The sequence below is a fragment of the Gavia stellata genome, chromosome 19, assembly GCF_030936135.1.
Source record: "Gavia stellata isolate bGavSte3 chromosome 19, bGavSte3.hap2, whole genome shotgun sequence".
Lineage (NCBI taxonomy): Eukaryota > Metazoa > Chordata > Aves > Gaviiformes > Gaviidae > Gavia > Gavia stellata.
This window is the reverse complement of record NC_082612.1, coordinates 1720095-1740318: the sequence shown is the minus strand read 5'-3', so window position 1 is coordinate 1740318 and position 20224 is coordinate 1720095. Positions and strand designations below refer to the sequence as shown.

At 46.8% G+C, this 20224-nt stretch overlaps 1 protein-coding gene across 1 annotated transcript in view; it reads right to left on the bottom strand.

Moving 5' to 3' along the window:
* The window catches only part of ADAMTS3 (ADAM metallopeptidase with thrombospondin type 1 motif 3), a 127023-nt gene that overhangs the window by 73047 nt on the left and 33752 nt on the right, over window positions 1–20224 (bottom strand). Inside the window, exon 4 of the mRNA XM_059826804.1 lies at window positions 6677–6833. Coding sequence (XP_059682787.1) covers window positions 6677–6833 — 157 coding nt within the window. The remainder of the gene's footprint in view (window positions 1–6676; window positions 6834–20224) is intronic.

The following is a 20224-nucleotide window of genomic DNA, read 5'->3' as shown; positions in this document are numbered from 1 at the left end:
ATCCTCCATCAGAACACAGGTCATGAGAAATTCTGCTGAGAAAGCGTTCAGACACCTTCTAGCATGACGACGTCTCTAAGAAACACTAATGTGCCTGGGGAAGTGCTGAGGGAGGTCTCCGAAGCAGGCAATAGTCTTCCCATTCTTCTACCTTCTATTCCAGGGTTTCATTCCCAGGCAACCAAGAGCAATTCCCAAATCATTTCTTCCTCCTACATGTTTCCCACCTGGGACAAAGACACTCGAACCCAGTGCCATGGCAACCCCATCAGCCACACAAGCACTTTGGTTCTTTAGGGAAAATGAAAATTCTGAAAGGAAGCTGGGAGATAAAGGCTCCTGTTCCTTGTTTCCCACTGTCAGGAAGTAATTACAAAAATACTTTCATCTGAAGTGCTCTCTGGGTCATTTAAAAAAAACACTGTGATGCGAAGAGGAAGATAAAATAGGAAAAACGTTGAGTACGTTAGCATGCTGTGTAACCTCCAAACTTAAGGTTGGTTGTCATCATTACACTACATGAAAAGAAAGTGTGTGGAAAAAAATAATAAATGAATGAACAGGAGGAAAGATAAATCGAACTCTTTGTGATCAGCTCAAGCAGAATACAATCCAAAACCTGCCTCATCAGCCCACTGACGTAAATCTGAGTCTCCTCACTGACTCCAGTGGACTTGGATCAGGCTTTTACGTTTCTGAGAAATACAATTTGGATTTTATATATTTTACCATACTCCTCAGCCTGATTCAGTAGAACTTGCAAAGGCGCCCTCCTGGCTGCAGACTCGATTCTAAACTCTACAGTTCTTTGCCTGTTTCTGTTGTTTCTTGAGTCCTTTCAAGGAATAAGGTTAATGATCACACATCTGGGTGATGTTTGTCAGCTGATTAACAAAGGAGAACAGATTCTTTTCATCCCATCCAGACAGAATGATATCATCATTAAACTTTCAAAACCTTCCAACTCAGGCTTGTCCGGAGAGCATTGCTTTCCGTTCCAAAGTGAAAAGCAATTTTAGTGATAAAATCTTAAAGATCTATTTAAATGATGTTTCACCATGACAGCCTCATACGTTCTTCCAGTTTTTTCAGCTTTGCACGCGTAGCTCCTTCCCCCTCTGTCCCCCAGACCCTTCGCCCCCAACATGGAGTCTTTTGATCTTTGTTTCTTTTTGCCCTTAAGAATAAGTATTTTTTCTTTAACAGATGTTATTTGGGAATAACACTCATGACGCGAACACTGATCGCGTAAAATGAGAAGCACAGATGTTCAGCGTCTTTAGGATCAAGACTTAAATTATTGGGGAAGTCGAGCTTACGCAATGTCATCCCAGGGCAATCTGATATGGAAAAGCCGTTTGGAGACGATCACGCATATTTACACCCATGAAGAACTCTAGAGATCCTCCTGCGCTATGATAGGATTCCCAGGCTGTACCTAACCAGATGCTCATCCCAGACGCTTAAAAACGAATGTCCAGTGTCTTTAAAGAAAAGTCTCAGAAGCTGTCCTACTCCCTCCTCCTGGCCCGGCACAGCCTTCTCCCTGAGCATCGACACTCACGCGGCAAGCAGAGCATTTTCCGCTCCCCGGATGAGTGACCCTATAGAGCAGCCAAATGCTACAGCAGAGCATGGGCTTGGTGGCATCCTGCGACCTGCTGCCCCACAAGGTATGTCCGCACTAGCGGGGGATGCCAAGTCACAGAGCTTTTCATACGGCTTCTACACTTCTACAGCATAGCAACTGCTTAAAATATTGTCAGAAACAGTGTAGAGCCTTGCATAAATTGCCTTCGTGATACGGTACCAGGCAGGGACGATGCTAAAGTAGCAACCCTTCAGAAGAGGGTTATTCTCTACACAGCTCACTCATTTCAGTCTAACAATAACCGTTTGGTAGGTCAAACGTGGCAACCCATCATAGCTCAAACTAGGAGTTCCCCCCCTTTTCATACTGCCGGATTCATGGATAGTCAGAGGCTGCTGGCTGTGGAAATAATACCTCCTCCTCCCTCTGTGCATCTATCGCCTTTTCTAAAGCTGGGAAGATTCATTAGCAGCCCAGCAATCCTAAGTCCCCGCTGTCAATAAACGCGTTTCTGGGTTGTGTTTCTCCTCCAGTGCAAGTCAAACGAGAGCACACTGCATTAGCTGGGAATTTCTGTGAACTTCTCAGAGCCACCTATTTCTCCAGATTCCTGCCGAGCCTAGTGAGCAGGTCCTCTGTAGTCGGAGCAGCCTGTCTCAACTCACCGTCACTTGCTGTAAGCACGTACCTGTTCATTCATATTCTCCTTCCAGGTTCGTGATGGTTGATTCCACCTCACTTCTGAGCACAGATACACATTTTCAATCATTTTCTCAAATTCAGACAAAAATTAGGACAGTATGGGTATTTTGAAAATGTGGTATGATAATTCTTGTTCCAGGTCACGATTACATTCAGCATTATAAGCTGACCAGTTTTCACATGGTTTTCTGTGTGACTCCTGTCTGACCCAGTTCTTCACAAGGAAGAATAATCAAGAGTCTTTTCTGTTCCCACGGGAGAAATCCACTTGACGTTTGTTGACGCCGTGGCACATCCTACTACGTTTAAGTGGTTTTCAAGAGCCGGGTCTTCCCAGGGGAGGCCTTGGCTACCATCCTGCAGAAGAGGAAGAGCTTCCTCTGGCCAAAAGAACTAACCCAGGCTCAGTGCTTCAAACCAGCCCAGAGGCTTACCCAGCGCGATGGAGACCGCAGGTACCAATTAGGTTGTTGGTTATTTAAATGATTTTAACATTAACCGGTACGGACGTACTACTTCTTGCAGGTCCCTGCATTGCCTCACATTAGCAGAAGAAAGATCAGGTTCCAAGAAATACAGTAAAACAATGTCCTTTGAATTAGCAGATAGGTTACCCGTGGCATACAAATAACCACTCCTGCCACCAGTCTGTCAAAATACAGAAAATTCTCCACACTTCCCTGATATCACAGAGTGAGAGCACAGGCATTTTACAAGCGTAAAACAACCACCAAACATTCAGGGCCATTTACATGCGAGAGATCATATTCACACCAGAATGACTGAAAAGAGCGAGGTAGGAAAAGGCAATAACTAATGAAGGGTTCCTTCAAGGAGTCTAAATTGGGCGCACACACACACGAAGAACAGCAGACGCCCGCCAGTTCAAAGGATATCTGTACCATCGCTTTCAAGGCTCAGCCTCTGGTATATTTTCCCAGCTCCTTAACTTGAGAGATGATGAAATTTAAAAAAAAAAAAAAAAAGGAAAAAAGAAAAAAAAGCATATGCTACCTTATCGCTTCGCTTTTCTTTCTGAAATATTCACATTTCTTCCCATCTTCTGCTAAGTGTTTTGAGGGGCTCTTCCCCATGCTTAATGAAAGAGGTAAAAAAAAAAATAAAAATACTTAAAAAGAAGTCTGCGTGAGCATTTCAGTGCGTGAAGATGCAGAAGCTCCCCAGCACTCCTCCTAGCACAGGCATGCAGCAGAGGGAAGGAAAACCAAGGCCTATCCATAAATGTCAACAGGTTTGTCATCCCACAGCATTCCTCAGATGAATGAGGCAGGACTCCCCATCTGCTTTCTTGAGGGTTTCATGTAATGCACTTCTAACAAAACCAATCTCTACGCAAAGCAAATGATGAAAACAATAGGGCAGCGCACGCCATACGCCGTCATTCCCTAAAGAGGCTGTAGATAGCCACGGATACAGTAAATAGGAATCGGCACAGGGTGCTGCTTCAGGGGTAGGGTTATGTTGCTGCAAAAGCGCAAAGGCCAAGCCCCCACTACCCAGTAGCCTGAGGCATCCTAATATCTTCTCCAGCAACCCAGATTTCTGGTTCCCTCCTTTCTAAGAAAGTTGGCCGGAACTTCATCACAAATAACTGCGATAAAGAAAAACAGGAAAGAGAAGTAGATAGATCATATATGTGTGCCTATTTCTACTCGAACGCAGTACGTGAACCGATAAATGCTCCACTACAGTGCGATCGTTGCTAAAACCTTGATCTTCAGATGGCAGGTTTTTTTGACTTAGAACTCCTACGCTCATTCTGTCCGATCGTTTGAAAAATGTCCAACAAATTCCCAAATATTACAAAATCCTGCAGGAATACCAGATGTCCTGTCAGACTGAAAGCTTCTTCCATATAGCTGGAGTTGGAAGCTTTCACGACAATAGCGTCTTCTATCTCTACTTCTTGTAGAGATAACACATTGTGGAGGAAGGCTTTTACACGTTTCCCGGTGTTTGTAACAACTTCACTGACAACAACAATTTTAAGTACTTTTTTATCTTAATGTCTAGTTTGTTGACTCATCTGTCATCTACTACTGAAACCTTGGGGTTCTTGTCTGCGTCGGCTAAATATGTGCGTGATACATCAGCAAAACACCTACCGGAGCATGCCATGAACATGGACTGCTGGGCTGTGCCACAGCCAAAGGTCTGTTTGCTTTTGCGAGGGGGAGAAGAGGTTGGTGACCAGGATCTGCCCAGCCCAGCTCTCCAGAGCACCAGCCGGGCTTCAGAGCACTCCCAGGAACACCCCACTGCATTCAGCTCTTTCAGGACAAGCCTTGTAATCAAGTGGCAGAGACAAGCACCTCTCTTCTCTCACACCCTCCAGTTCCATTTAAAATGAAAAGCTGTACCTCTCTCAGAATTATATGGGATGCAGCACATTCCTTTAGTCTGTCTATGCTTGCTCAAGCTCTGGTTCCTTTCCTGATGCTCCTTTCTTGCTGAGTGGCCTCAGGGTATCCATATCCACCTTTCTGGTGCTTGGTTCCACTTGCCAAGGTGACCTGTGTTACATACTGCACAGATATTTTCCGGACAAATGCTAAAATAACAACGCACAGCACCACAGAAACAGATCCCCTCTGCCAAAGGATGGCATAAAGCGATCTACAAGAAACAAGCCTTTTTGGTCTGAACTTCTTGATAAATAGGAAATCAGCTACAGACGCGTGACTTGGACACTAAAAAGATCGCTCTAAGTTACAAAAAGGTAACCGCTGTTCTTCACTGCTCCCTCTGACCGAACAAAAGAAGATGGGAAGACGCAGAAGACATTAAGACCCTCAAAGGACTGACCAAATCCCAAACAACATTCAAAGATTCTGAGGAAGGACTCATCGTTTAGCTGCTTATCGTCTCACTAATCTTCATATATTATGAATTGCGATTTCAAATTCCTGCCTCAGCTACCGCACGCTCCTGCTAACCTTCCCCATGTCATAGCTACCCGAAACGTGCAAAGGCTTCCACGGATCCAAAACATGCACAAATAAAGTCTATGAGCGCGTGAAAGATTGTAGAGATGCTGAATTCGCCGAAGCAGACCCAGAAGGTCCATTGTCAAGTACGTGCCATGTCTAACCACGGTCCGACTCTGCCAGCCTGGCTGACAAAGTGGTTTCAACCCAGAAACACACAACAGAGACGCATGGGCTAGATTTGAGGGACCTTGTTAGGGTACCAAAGGCAAAGCACCTTTGTCAGCACAGGTCTCAGAGAAAAGCCAGGTCGAAGAGCCTCCTGGTTCAGACTGCTGCTGGTCCCAAGCCCGCTGCGACAGCGCTGTGCCATGTTGCAGTCGGCAGCATGGCCTTATCTTCTGAAAGACTAATAAAAGCCTGACAGGGTTTTACTTGAAATGGCCGTCAATTCCTACCTGCTTTTTCAGAGACAACACTCCAAAACCACACCAAATAATTTAAGTCCGTGAAGGACTGGCAGCAAGGGACCGCGTGATTCCTCTCTGTTTAGTATCTGTATCTAACGCTAGTTCTGTGTGTTGTATGCAGTTGTGCTTGCTCTTCTCAAAGCCTTTTAAGTTCCAAGAATGCGAACACAAAGTACAAACAGGAATTTGAGAAGCTGAGAGATGTTGAAAAAGAGGCAGAGCACTGAAGGGGAACGGAGCTGCTCTTTCATCCTCAGCCCATAGTGTCAAAATCCTCAACGTTCACTATGCAACGCGTTGGCTTGTAAGGATTTGTATGTTAAAAGCTGGGGGAAACATACGAGCAAATGGGTTACACTGTACAATAATTATTCTCAGATGGACCAACCACACTGTCTTCAAGACAGAGGGGAATCCTTGGATATGTCAAAATATATCCGATCGAGACAACTGCCTTCAAACTGCATTAATTGCATCCAGTAGAAGGAGGAAAACAGTCATTGGCACAATTTAGCTATTACTCAGAAAGCAACAGGACCCAAACTTTAAACAGAAGTTGTATGGACAGGCGAGCCTTAATAACAATGTAGAATAGTCAAGTCATATGAGTATTTCTATTAACATCTCATGTCCCACAGTATCTTACCAGTTCATGTAGAGCTCAGACTTGTTTCCACTTAAATCGGCACCAACTTTGCCCTTGGTTTAAGGAAGGAAAAAACAAGCATTTTGCCACATTTCGTGAAGAGAACACTATGTGGCTGAGTTTTGTTCTCCCAGACGAAAGCACTCATGTGCTGCTCTCTGTAGAGAAACTGTGTGTATGACATTGATGGCGTGTTCCAGCAAAACATTTAAACGCTTTCTTTTCAAACAGCTCAGTCAAAACTGCCTCTTTCAAGAGCTACCGTAGGCTAGAGTTACCTGGAAGAGATTTGTAAACAATCAACACAGGGGTACGGTACCTTCTGTATGGACATCAGGGAGCATATCGGTGGGATGTTGCACTACAGCTGATCGCCTGTACACCATGTGGATTCTTCCCTTTTCCTCTTCCATTTGCTTTCCTCTTTCCAAAGGCTCAATGAAGTATTCATCCTTATCAGTTCTTATCATTCCAGCCTGGTGAGGAAGAGAGAAAGCACGCCAATATGTCATTCAAGAGCCTAAAGACCTGGCCTGATGCTTTAAAAACAAATATCGAGAGGGGCGAAGCATAAAACACTCAGCATATTACTCTAGTGCAGGACTCAAATTACCACTGGCTTTCCTTTGCACGGACTTCTTGCCAGAGGCGATATCCCTCTGCACTCGGGGGATGTTCGCCTGGCTGAGGCCACTGTTCAAAGGCATTAAGAGAAGATCTTGTATATGTATGAGATATGTTACCCCTTCAGAAACACAACTAAGACGAAAGTCCGATAGGAGTTCACCGTTCGTACGTTGTGCACAGCTGTTGTGTAATCTAAGCATGGCACGCCCAGCACTGCGTACTGCAATGTTCCGCTAATCCTTAACCCATATATATTCAGAACCCCTTATGGCTCAGGGCCTTCATTTTTCTTCATTAAAATCAGCAGAAACCATACGGTTTCCTACTTAAACGAACACATACTGTTCCATCCTGTAGCTACGCAGCTATTGACAATTCTTCAAAACCCTTTCTCTTCACGTCTTCCGCCTGTAAAAGCTGCGGGACAGGTTTGCAGACGAGGCAGATTTATCCTGGTGATTACCACAATTAAACTCACCGGAGTAAGTCACACCTGCCCAAGTCCAGTCTAAGGGAGAGAGACTCATGCTCAAGAGGGAAAATTTCTTTGCTGGCACTTGAATATAAATCACAGTAAATAACGGTGACGGAAATCTGGCAATACACTCAAGGGAACAGTCACTTAGAAAACCCTCCTTGTATCTAAGGGCAGCAAGACTAAACTTCTTCCAGCACAGCCAGTGAAAGCAAGAACACCATGTGGGGAAAAAAGGGATACAGAATATCTGAAAATACTGGAAAACACCAAGAGGACGTGTATTTTGAGGAACTTGCTAGTTATTATCAAAGACATTAACGTACAAAACACGAACGTTTGCATAAAATGTAGCAGAGCAACTGCTAACAGGCGTTATCCTAATGACCTTCCTTTTACACAAAGTTGTCCTCCCTCCTGCAAGCAAGCGATACGGGGCTGGCTCCCCGAGCGCTTCCCCGACCCGCGGAGGCGGGCTGGGCGGCAGCGGCTGTCTCGCTGCGGGCAGGGCCGGGGCAGCGAGAGCGGGCAGGGAGGGGGGACAGAGCGAGCCTGCCCGGGGACGGCAGCGTGCCAGAGCCCCGTCCTGCACAGCCGCCGCAGAGGCCCCGGGACCCACGACGTCGACTGGCGCATCCGACGGGAGCCCCACAGCCAACCTCCAGCACGAGTCCTGCAAACTCTTTGCTCTAGAGTTGAGGCGCGAGCTCCGCTCAGCCAAAAACGAAGGTGTGCGAAACCTCCTCTTCTCATCCCACCTGCATCAGTTCCACAGGTGAGCTTACGTCTTGTACATACATCGAACAGGGCAGGATACACCTTCACTCACAGCCGCCACTTGCTCGCTGTCAGCTGAGCGCTGCACTGGTTTTCTTCCATAAACCAAAGAAAGCCCTATGAGAGAGCTCAGTTACGCTAACGTAACTGAAGATTTCACTGCACGTAAGGGAGGAATTACAGTTATGGCTTTGACTGCAACCACAGACACATACAAAGTACGAACCAAAAAAAAAAAAACCAAACAAAAAACCAAAGGGGATGATCCCGACAGATCAGCAAACTGCCCGAGGGCCTCCCCAGCCCCGCTGCAGGAGGTACGCCTGCAATCCTACACTCCAGCTTCAAATGCCGCCAAACTTACTTATGGCAATGCTACACAGATTTATTTTCTTCTTTTTTTTTCAACAAATGGAGATTATCATAGTCCAAGCTTAGATAATTTGTCAAATAGGAGTAGACAGAATTGTGAAGGTATATGACAGACTATAAAAATTAGTATTTTAATAAAACTATTCCAAGCGTCACAAACAGTACTTCACCACAACCTTTCCATGCTCTGTGTGTTTTCTTACATCTACGCTCAAATTTTCAGTTAATGAATTTCTTCAAATATTGGCTAAACTACATAAATCTAACTACTACATTCTTCCTTTGTTTTCATTATCCGAGTAGCAGTAATAAGCGAGATTTTTTGTTGGCGTAACTCCGGTGAGCATCCCAAGTCGGTTTTTCAAGTGGCTAGTACGTGTAATTGGACTGGGAATTAACAAGTCCCCTGTGCATGTTAATGGCTTATTTGCTCACCATTTTTCTGAGCAAAACTAAGTTTCGTACCTACAGTTGCCATGTTACTGGTGTAGACCTTGCCTTGGCATAAAGATTTTTGTGTAAATAGCCCATTTTCTATGAAGCTGTTGCCTGGGAGTCGTAAGTAGTTCTACCCAAGCACAGTGCTCAGGGCAAAAGCGAAGCCTGGCTTCACTTCCCAGCTTCAACGCGTATGCTGCTTCTTGTCTGTGTTACATCTGTAAAGAAAGAGCCACAATTGTATTTTTGAGAATGGGTGTGCCTTGTTGTAAAAGGAACAGAAGAATCATCTGCAAGCATCAAGCACAGTTTCCGTTTTCACGACTCTCTGTAAAACACGTTGACAGACCTAACACATTCACAGAACGTCAGGGGTTGGAAGGGACCTCTGGAGATCATCTAATCCAACCCCCCCACCAGAGCAGGGTCATCCAGAGCAGTTGCACAGGAATGCGTCCAGGTGAGTTTTGAGTATCTCCAAAGGAGACTCCAACACCTCTCTGGGCAGTCTGTTCCGGTGCTCTGCCACCCTCAAAGGAAAGAAGTTCCTCCTCATGTTTAGATGGAACTTCCCATGACCAAGTCTGTGCCCATCACCTCTTGTCCTGTCACTGGGCACCACTGAAAAAAGACTGGCCCCATCCTCCTGGCACCCACCCCTGCAGTATTGATAAGCATTGATAAGATCACAGAATCACTACGGTTGGAAAAGACCTCTAAGATCATCAAGTCCAACCATGACATCTCCCTGATCCCCCTCAGTCTTCTCTTCTCCAGACTAAGAAGACCAAAGTCCCTCAGCCTTTCCTCGTAAGAAAGATGTTCCAGCCCCTGATCATCTTCATAGCCCCCCTTAAGACACAACTCATTGTCTGCTCCTCGAAAGCCTCCCGACTTCACAAGACGCTGCTAACCCGGCCGTATTAATGAGGCAGAAACAGCTGCTCTTCTAAAAGCCTAATTACTGATGAAGAGGACCAGTCGCCAAAGCGGACCTTCCATTTCATGCTGAACTAACCACGTGGGTCACGAGGAAAAACAACTGCAAGTTTAGAAGGTATAGCCAGCGAGGTGGAAGGCATCGACTGAGGGCGACCCTTCCCTGCCGACATGCCCGGCAGAACAGGCCAGGACCCGACCCCACGAGGCAGCCGGGCTGTTGTTACCGGCGCAGTTACCTGCACACCCCGGGCTGTTCTGCAGAAGCCGCATGGCAGTCTCTTGGCCATGGCACACACCTGCAACCACGCACAGGATCCGCTCCTGCCGCTCTTCCAAGCTGGATCCCACGTCAGTCAGATTGTACCCTATACCCACCTTTTTTTTCTTTTAAAACAGCCTTTCTGGACGATGATGTATACAGACGTAAGGTGTATCTCCACCTTCCGTTCATCTTTACGGTAGCAGTTGACTCCACCGTTTTCAGTGGATCTGAACTGCCTTGAGGGGATTTGCGCCCATAATCACAAACAAATGCGACACAATTTCTCCGCAAAATTTGCGAGGGGAGCTCAAGAACTGGATTTCCAACCGGTGCCCACCAATGCGGTGTTCCTAGACAGCAACACCTCCCACAGATCCAGCAGGAGAGCAACGATCCGACCTCCAGCACGACTCGCAACCTCCCCCGGCACCGCAGAGAGGTTAATTAAAAATACGCGCTGCCAAGCGGCTCGCGCAGACTGAAGGCTGGACGCACAGACCACTTACCATGTGTGGCGATGCGCTTTTCGGAAGAACAGTGTTCCCCACAGCCCCAAGAGAGAAAGGAAGAACTACAACGGAGACCAGGCAGTTGTGGTTTCGTAGCCAAAGGGCCAAACCCGAAGGGCTGATGAAGGAAAAATCCCTTCCGCACCTTTTCGCCTTGTTCTGCTCTTTGCTTCATTTGCAGGTATGATTCCGTATCACCTGCGTGGAAGCTGAATACCTTTCACACGCTTTTGAATAACTAACTTGCCCAGACTGTTGAGATACTTGCCCCTGCTTTGCTTCACCACCAAATAGTACAAATATTAACATGCTCTGTCTAACACGTAATACGTAAGAGTTAAAATGACTATAGCGGTGTTACCTTACCAAGCATCTTGTACATGACAGCAGACCAATTTTTATAAATATTGAATTTTTTTTTTTCCTTTTATAGGAAAATGAGATTTAGAATCAACAGGGACAGTTCGGTTCATTTCAACAGCCTAGAGGCAAGCATGAATGCAGAATCGATTGCTATTCCGTTCCGACTTCCTGCCACCCTGATTTCACCAATAAAAAGAGCTTGAAATTTTCCAAATGAATGGAGAAAGAGGGGCATAAGCAGGTATTGCATTTTCAAGTGAATCTTCACTGTAAACTCTACTGTCAACCCAGCATTTTCGTCCCCACCAGCCAGAGAGAAAAGCAAGCAGGTGTTCAGAGCACATATTTTTAAAGGCTCACTTGGAGAAAAGACCGCGGTGGATTTTCAAGGAAGAATTACGTAGTGGAAATTTTCTTTCCACAAAAGCACATTTATGGAGCAATACAGGAAAGCATAGTCTGAAATCTTGGAATGCTATTAATTTTACTACTTTTTCTTATAAATTAACAACGTTCAAAATTTCCATCAACCCAAGGGTGCAGTTTGAAATCTGTGCTTCTGGGACGTTGATCTAGAACCGTCCTCATTAGTCTTCAAAGGCGAGACGAGGAACACAAGAAGACGACCAAAAGCAACAAGCAGCCTTTGCGGCACAGTGGCTGGAAACAGACCCGCCTGTTCTCAGCACCATTTCAACCCTGACTGAGAGCCGGGGGAAGCGGATTAACTTCTCGGCGTTCCTGCAGACCGGCTTCTCCCATTTTCAAACCAGCAGCAAATCCCCTTCCAGAGGGGTGGCACAGGGGAAACCTGAAGGTCTGGTTAGCACCTTGTGTGCACCCACCTTGCTGTGTAGTATCTCTAATTGTCTTTAAACGACCCACGGCCACTAACGCATTTCACCCCCGCGGCTCTCTTGGTCCTCCTCAATCCAGAAGTAATGGCGCATAGCACACCGAGGGAAAACCTTTCCGCTGAACGAAACCCATGCAGGAGCGAGTCCTGCCTGAGTTTGCAATGAAAGGTAACCGGGAGCAAGGCCAAATCTAGCCTGGCACAGGCAGCCCACCTAGGAGGACTTCCCAGAGGACAGCAAACGATGCGTTCCTTTTACTGGATGATCCGCTGATAAAGCAAACCCTGGAAAAAGGCATATATTTTTTTTTTCAAATGCAAAAAGATGCAGACAAAAATAAGGGAATTACAAACACGATAAAGCCTTGAGAAAATAACCTACAAGGGCAGGTTAAACTAAGGAATCACTTACTGAGCCAAAATCAACAGCCTTTAAGGGGGAACATGATTCCATATAAACACGCATGGGGTATTAGCTGCAAGAGAGGAAAGAACCATTCATTCCGAGAGCACAACAGAGAACTGTGGAGCGACCATTAAGAATGGATACAGTTAACTTCAATATTAGAGTAAACATTACGGGTGGGATTTTCAAAAGTATTTTAGGAAGTTTAATGCCCCATTTCTAGTAGTTTGCAATAAGGGCAAGTCATTTAATTCTCAGGTGTGTTTTGAAAAGCCCACCCTCGAATGTCAGAAGGTGAAAGAGTTTGTTTAGCAAGGCAGCAGAGTCACACGACTGGCCATTACCAAGCCAAGCGCCGCTAACGCTTGCCACTGAGCGTTACTGGAGAGTAGGGAATGCTTTGGGTTGTTCAAGTCTACAGAGCATTTATTTTACAAAATAAACCTAGGACAGAATATCCCCATCCCACCTATCACTTCATGTTCAACGCAATGAGGTCAGTACATGCTCTCATTTTCTGATGCCAGTCTCCACCGCCCACCTCTATCCCAAGTTCTGGCTTTTCTTCCTTCTTACTGCCCTCCGATAGACTGGACGTGGTGCCCCCAAACACAAAAGCTTCTTTTTCTCATGCAGCTCCCTCTGCAAAACACTCATTTGCCTAACTGCCTGTGAAAAAGGCTTGACAGAAGTTACGTTTCTGAAGTCCCAAGACCTCTATCCACTGTACTCATCAATCGCCTCTTGGCCCTGTCTGTATCTGCCCCCTCCTGTCTCCCACCGAACTCCGTCAGCTCTTCACAGCAGAAGCTGTCTTCAGGACCTGTGTCTACACAGGGCAGGATACCCGACCCATCCGCAGGCGCTGGTATAAACCAAAACACTACAGCACATGGTCAGCTGAAACCAGCTATCACACGCATCTGTGTCCGTACACGAACGCTAGGAAAGAACACCGAACAACTGAAGAGGTGTGACCAAAATGATTCAAGGAGTGCATGTTTAGAGTAGATCCAACCATGCGTGCTGTAGAACCAGCAACCATCGGATCCTCTAACACCATCAGAGCACACTGCTTTGATGTGAAAGGAATTGCAAATAGAGTCTTGGATGGGCTGGGAATGCGAATAAAGCGAGGTCTGTACGAGGAGTCAGGCTCCGGGACAGCCGACCACCAATTCACAGACTCTTCTGTCATACAACAGTGGCCAACGAAGGCTCCAAGGGAAAGAGTGGAGAAAGCAAGAGGCGGCCTCTTCCCCCGGGCGCTTTCCGGGGCTCCAGCCTCGAAGCTTTCCCAGCAGGAGAGCGGGACCGGTGCGATACCTTGCGCTGCGGCGGGCGAGCCGGCTCCCTGGAAGCAGCAGGGCCAGCACAGCCACAGCCATCAGGCAACCTCCGTTTCCTCAGAGGGGCCGCACCACTTCACCTCACCGGCAAGGAGCGCCTGCGGGAGCAGGGTGACCGAAACCGTGCCGCTTCCCCAGAGGGTCGTCAGAAAACACCCGTGTAGTAGTTACCGAGAGGAGAGGGTGAACAGCGGTTTCAGTGACCAAGTGTCAGACCCACTCCTCCTGGGGTAGAGTTAACGCTCCCTTTTTCTCTACAAATCCCCGGCTCGCGCTGCTCCGTGGCTGGCTGTCGGCTGCATTTCCATCAAGCACGGCGCAGCGACAGCAGACTCCTGAAGGACGCAAACCAGTAACCTTCAGGTTGCAGCAGAAGGGGTCAAAGTTGGTGCTGGTGGGGAAAAGTTGGTGCTGGTGGGGAAACACAGGGAATCTTCGAGAACAGCAGTGGGAGAAGCCCTCCGTTTTTCAGGTTGGCCTGTAAGGGTTCAGAACGCGTTTCCCCAACACTATTTGTGAACGTGCAGCTCGCTGAAACCGCAGGCAGCCACGCAGAGATCCCTCTTTGCCCCACCAGCGAGGATGACGCCAGCACCATGATCACAGGGAGCTCTACGTACTGTCATCCGCAAGGGCTTCTGTGCTGCCTGTTATCGTACCACTAAAAATGTGTACATTTAAGTAGAATGACATTGAATTATAGCTAAATGCTAACAGGTTCCATTATTCTCCATTGACTTAATGACAGTGAGTGAATGGGTAATACCATAATTATTTTCCGTGAAAAATGCTTTCATTCCAATATTTTTGTGGCTTCGCTATTATTTTAATCTACGTATGCACTTATCTTCACAATAATATGTTTCAGCTAGTATCTGTATTTTGAAAACCCTGCCTTTTTGTAAGACATAATGAGTCTACCAAAGAGAGGGTAATAATATAAATTATGTTTTTAAACTGTCCTTAGTGCCCTTGTACTACAAAGAAATAGTTTTTGAAACGTCAACATGATATCCTGGGGAACCGAGGCGTTAATTAGCAGCTACTTCTCTTAAGCCAGCTCTGAACAGTGAGAGAACTGAACATGTAAGGCTGCTTGAAGCCAATCAGAAATATAATAATGAGATATTTGCACACTGTGAGATGGCTGCTCCCAGACCCACGTGGCATGTGTGGGAGTAAAGTGTAAAGACTAAGAGCGGTGCTGTTGCCAAGCTGGTTTTGTAGGCTGCTCACATCAGGTTTCTCCCTCTCTCTTGTGGGTTGTTTTTTTTTTTGTTTTTTTTTTTTTGTTTTTTTTTTAATATCTTCCTTTTTTACTTAGGTGAGAAAGAACAAAGATGTCATTCTAGAACGTCTCTCGCAAGGATAAACTCCTTCTCGCACCACACCTGCTCTCTGTGCTCTATTCAAGCTTTTCTAACCAACTCTCTGTCACCAGACTTGTTCCAGACCTCCGAATTTTTTGTTTATTTTTGTATTTTGCCCTTCCTCCCCTCCCAGCTAGTTACTAGAAGCAATATGTAAGTACTTTTCTGGCAGTTAATCGGGATGACATATTTAATCCATGTCTTGCACACACTGAGGACTAAGAGCACTGCAGTGATTTAGATACCCCAGTAGGTTGGAGTCAGCCCTGGAGAACGGCCCACAAACCCCCGTCCCACCGTGCACTCGGTGCCTAACGTCGCTCTTCAGAGGACGAACATCAAACGCCGCTCTCTTCCGACAGTACTGAGCGCACAGCCACGCTATGTGCTGTGCTGCCTAGCTTTGTGTTCCTCCCGAAGAGCTCGGATGAAACGCCTTATTCGCCTGCTTTCCCTTGCTTTTGTGAAGACGCAGAGCCTTTGCGCTTCACCGAATACAATGAACAAGGAGGTCAACTCCTTCACAGTATCCTAAAGTGAAACATTTACCGGTTTGGTGTAGCTTTCTTGCAACTAATAACTATATAGGCTTTTAGGAAAATGGGAATGCTCTGGCTGAATACACGACAGACCTGCTTTATCTGTATGCGAGGCATAAAACTGCACAACCTGAAAAAAGTCAGTCATCCAACCCAAGAATGATTACACTACACCGTGAGTGATATGTGATCAATAGAGCTTCACTGCATCCCCTTACGTGAGAATCTTCATCTGTATTACGGGCACCTTTGATCTGGCTCAGGACATGCACACCCTTCTGTAATACAGAGTAATTTGGAAATACCACGTACCGTGTCTTTGCTGTGAAAATTTGAAATAGGGGAGATTAAAAGCTCAAAAAAAATTGAAATGTAACATCACGTTCAAGGCTCTACACTCATCTGTAAATGGAGTAGGTTGTCAATAATACAAGAAGCAGATTAATAAGCAGGCTGGAGTTTGCTCAGCAGTAGGTTGTCTGTAGGAAGTTGGGCTGCAGTAATAGTCCTTGGGAAGAAACGAGCAAGCTACGTAAAGAAAAAAAATCAGCAATAAGCACAGGGGTCTGAGGGGGCAAATATCACCTTCCCTCTAGAAGAAAGTTCCAACATGGGACCCTTCAGTAGCACACAGGTGCAAACACGGAGTAACAGAAACGGGCTGTGTAGTTGGACTCTACCTAGGAGGGAAGCAGAAATGAGAAGAAGGTAACAGCCCTCACCAGAGCGCATGAGGAAGCCCGTGTGTGAAAGAGCCAGACAGCTACTTTCCCGTCCAAGGACAGCTAAGAATTCAGTGGGAAAAGGGACAACTGCCTGGACAAAACAGCCACCCCTGTTTTACAGCAGAGGCTATGCTCAGGAGAATCAATCTGCTTGCTTAGAAGAGTAAGATCTAAATCCGACGACTGCAACCAACATGGGCAAACACAGTGACAAGTTTTGTCTGCAAGATGTACAGTCAGAGTTCCAGAGCCTGCGACCGTTCAGATCAATCGTCATCCTCTGAGGGCGAGCAAAGGGGCTGTAACAACGCAAGGTCAGGAGAGCGGGACCCAAATAGACCTCAGTCTGTGAAATTACATCCTTCACTGTTCCATGAGCGTGTACAACAGCTGTAAAGGATTGCAGCTTGTGTTCACTACAAGGAGGACATGGAGGGGCTGGAGCGTGTCCAGAGAAGGGCGACGGAGCTGGTGAGGGGTCTGGAGCACAAGTCTGGTGAGGAGCGGCTGAGGGAGCTGGGGGTGTTCAGTCTGGAGAAGAGGAGGCTGAGAGGAGACCTCATCGCTCTCTACAACTGCCTGAAAGGGGGTTGTGGGGAGGGGGGTGTCGGTCTCTTCTACCAAGTGACAAGCGACAGGACAAGAGGAAATGGCCTCAAGTTGCACCAGAGGAGGTTCAGGCTGGATATTAGGAAAAATTTCTTTACTGAGAGAGCGGTGAAGCACTGGAAGAGGCTGCCCAGGGAGGTGGTGGAGTCCCCATCCCTGGAGGTATTTAGAAGACATGAGGATGAGGCGCTCAGGGACATGGTTTAGTGGTGCACTTGGCAGGGTGAGGTTTACGGTTGGACTTGATGATCTTAAAGGTCTTTTCCAGTCTAAATGATTCTATGATTCAAAGCGGAAACAAGCCCACTTAGAAAAAGGTTCCTCCACCATCTTGATGTCTGTCCGTAAAAACAGAGAGGAAACTCTTCTTTCATGTGCCAAAGACAGGGCCTCTCGGGCTACGTATCGGTCAATGCTACATATTATCCCTCCTGCCTCACCTGGTGCAATTGTCACCTGCTCTGAAACCAAGACATTTCTCCAAGCGGAACGGTGTAGGCAACGGAGTCCTCAGACATTCTCTTTCTGAATGAAAGGAAAAGAAGTAGGATACTGGCAGCATCAAGTCAGAGAAAGAATCAAGACAAATAGTGACATATTGTCCAAGCTTGCAAAAACGCAAAGGAATTACTCCCCTCCTCCCGCGGATTTCTCCAAATCTTTTTCTTTTCCTTCCATTCCTCAAAGCATGTGGTGGGGGCACAAGAGGGCTTTATTTGACTGGGAGAAGCTGACCATCATTCCCTCTCGTGAAGATCAACAGAAGTGCTATATAGCCAAGAGGGACCCTGCGTATGCCAAGTCTAGTTTCACCTTCCACCAGCGTTTTCTAAGACTACCCAAGTTGGACTCCCAACACCCTGGTTTCCGACACAGTTACTAAACGAATCAATCACCATACACGCTGTAAAAACGAAATGCAGAAATATGTACAGCAGCCCTAAGTGTCAGAATTGGGATATCTGAACCTATCCTCACTTGGGGCCACAAATCGCTTGTTCGGCTTGTAACAAGATCTCTTAAGAGATTCTCCACGTGTGATAAGTTAAAACAATAAAGTTCCTTGCGCCGACCCGAGCAGTTTCAGCTAGCATCTTCATTTATGTCACCTACCACCAATGCCGACCGAGCCAGCACTGCAGCAAAAGGACTCAACCGTCAAACCAACACGAAGCTGCCGCCTCCCAGAAAGTGCTTTCCTCTGACCATTCTATCGATGAAATTGGAAAATGTTTCCAGGGCTCCCCCCCGCCCCTCTTACTTCTCCCTTTTTCCCTGTTGGACAATCGCAGGTGGCTGACAGCTCTATCCTGCCGCTAACTAAACAGAAGCTCTATTGAAAAGCATCAAGAGCGCTGTGTTCCCTCAATTTAATATCCCAGCACCAGCCAAGCAGACACTGCAGCCTGCCAAGACAAACATATGGGACTTGGCAAAAGGGGAGGGGGGCAGTTTCTGGAGACAGCCCTCCAGTCTAAACTTCTTAAGGAGTCGATATAAACATGCTTTTATAAAAAAGGTGCTGCCTCGTCTAAAAACACAGATTCAGCGCAAAAACACTACTACCTTTCACCCTCTCTGTTAGTTTAAGGTGTGTTCAGTTCAATGACTGTGCAAAACCTGCGTCATAGCTACCTGCTGCTCGCTTTTTTAATCCAAAGACGAAAACTTTTTGGAGCCGCACCGAACACTGGTGGATTTATTGGAAGAAAAATAAAAGCAAAGAAGGATGCTTTGCCTGCAGCACATTTCCCTTTGCCCGCCTCCACCAAACCAGAGCTACAGTGGGTGGAAATTGATTATAAGTTTCCTACATGCGTAGCGCCAGGGTTATACCTTCAATTCACCGGGCGGATATTCCTTCTCATGCCATGGGGGATCCATATTTTGTCAAGAATCAACTGATTCTCCGAGTTTCTTCTCCAAAAATATTCTAGAAACTTCTCAAGTTGTAGACTTTGCCCCACGATGCCCCTCTTCAGTTCACGACTATCAACCGGAGTGTTATTCTCCAGAACGTCTTCACGCGCCAAGCACGCGTCTCTCTATTTAGGTACGAGCACGCAACGAAACGCCACGCCACACACGGTGTTATCTCACTCTAACTCAGCGTGACGAGCGCAGGTTCTCACCTCGCAGTACGTGGTCTGGGGCGTCTTTTTTCAGCCTCTGCTGCAAACAGGCACCTGACCTCAAGGATCAGGCGGGCGAGCCGCCTCCAAGCAAGGCAGCACCCTGCGTGCACCCCGTGCTCCACGGACAGGGACCCGTACATCCCAGGATGGAGACAGGCTGGGGAGCATCAGATTTTTGAGACACTTAAGGAGACAAATATATCAGGGCTACGTACCTAACCTGGCAGGACAATTCACCTGGCTGGTGAATTGACTCGCTCTCCTGTCTTTTTTTGCTACCAGGCACGACTGCTGACTCCTGCGAGAAAGCATGAATCGGGCTGGGATTCTGACAAATTATTCCGGTAGATCCAGCGCTGGTGGCTCGCTGCAGTCTTTTTGCACAGGGCCTTTCTGTCCGCCCCATCATGCCAGACACAGGCACTGACCGCGGGGGAAAGGGCGAGCAGCTCCTGACAAGGGGGGAGGCAAAGGCAAGTTGCATTAGGTGTCGCAGTACCAGCAGCCCATCCCTGCCACCCGTTTTGGCTGGGGCGACTCGGAGAGGTGATTTACCTGAGCGGATGGACTGCGTAAAGCAGGCACATCACGCATCCCATCTGTTCAAGAGATGCAGCAGGGCAAGCCATCACCTTGCTGGAATAGCTGAGTATCACTGACCTACGCAGCCATCTCCTGACACCCATGGGAAACAGGAGTCAGATTTTAGCAAGAAATGTATCATACAAACTAAACACACCTGGCAAAAGCATGTTTGCATAGTCCTATGGCTTCATTTATTAAGCTAGCACAGATACACACGTATTGCTCTCATACTAAAGCATCTCCATCATCTACCAGGGTTAACATCTGTGACAGAACGCCTATAGATACCTTTCTGACAGCACACATACATTTTCCTGCCAGATAAAAGATTTGGTAGATAGAGTCTCCTTTTCTAGCTTCCCAAAGCATCGTTTTCTAGTCAGCATCCACAACCTTGGTGCTCTGTACCCAACAAAAACGGTTAGCTCAGCCATCCGCCTAACACCCTCACAGCACGTGTCATAAATCTCAATTCAGTGAGACTTCTGTGGATAGATGGAGTCAAGTAACTTCATATGGATGGATGAG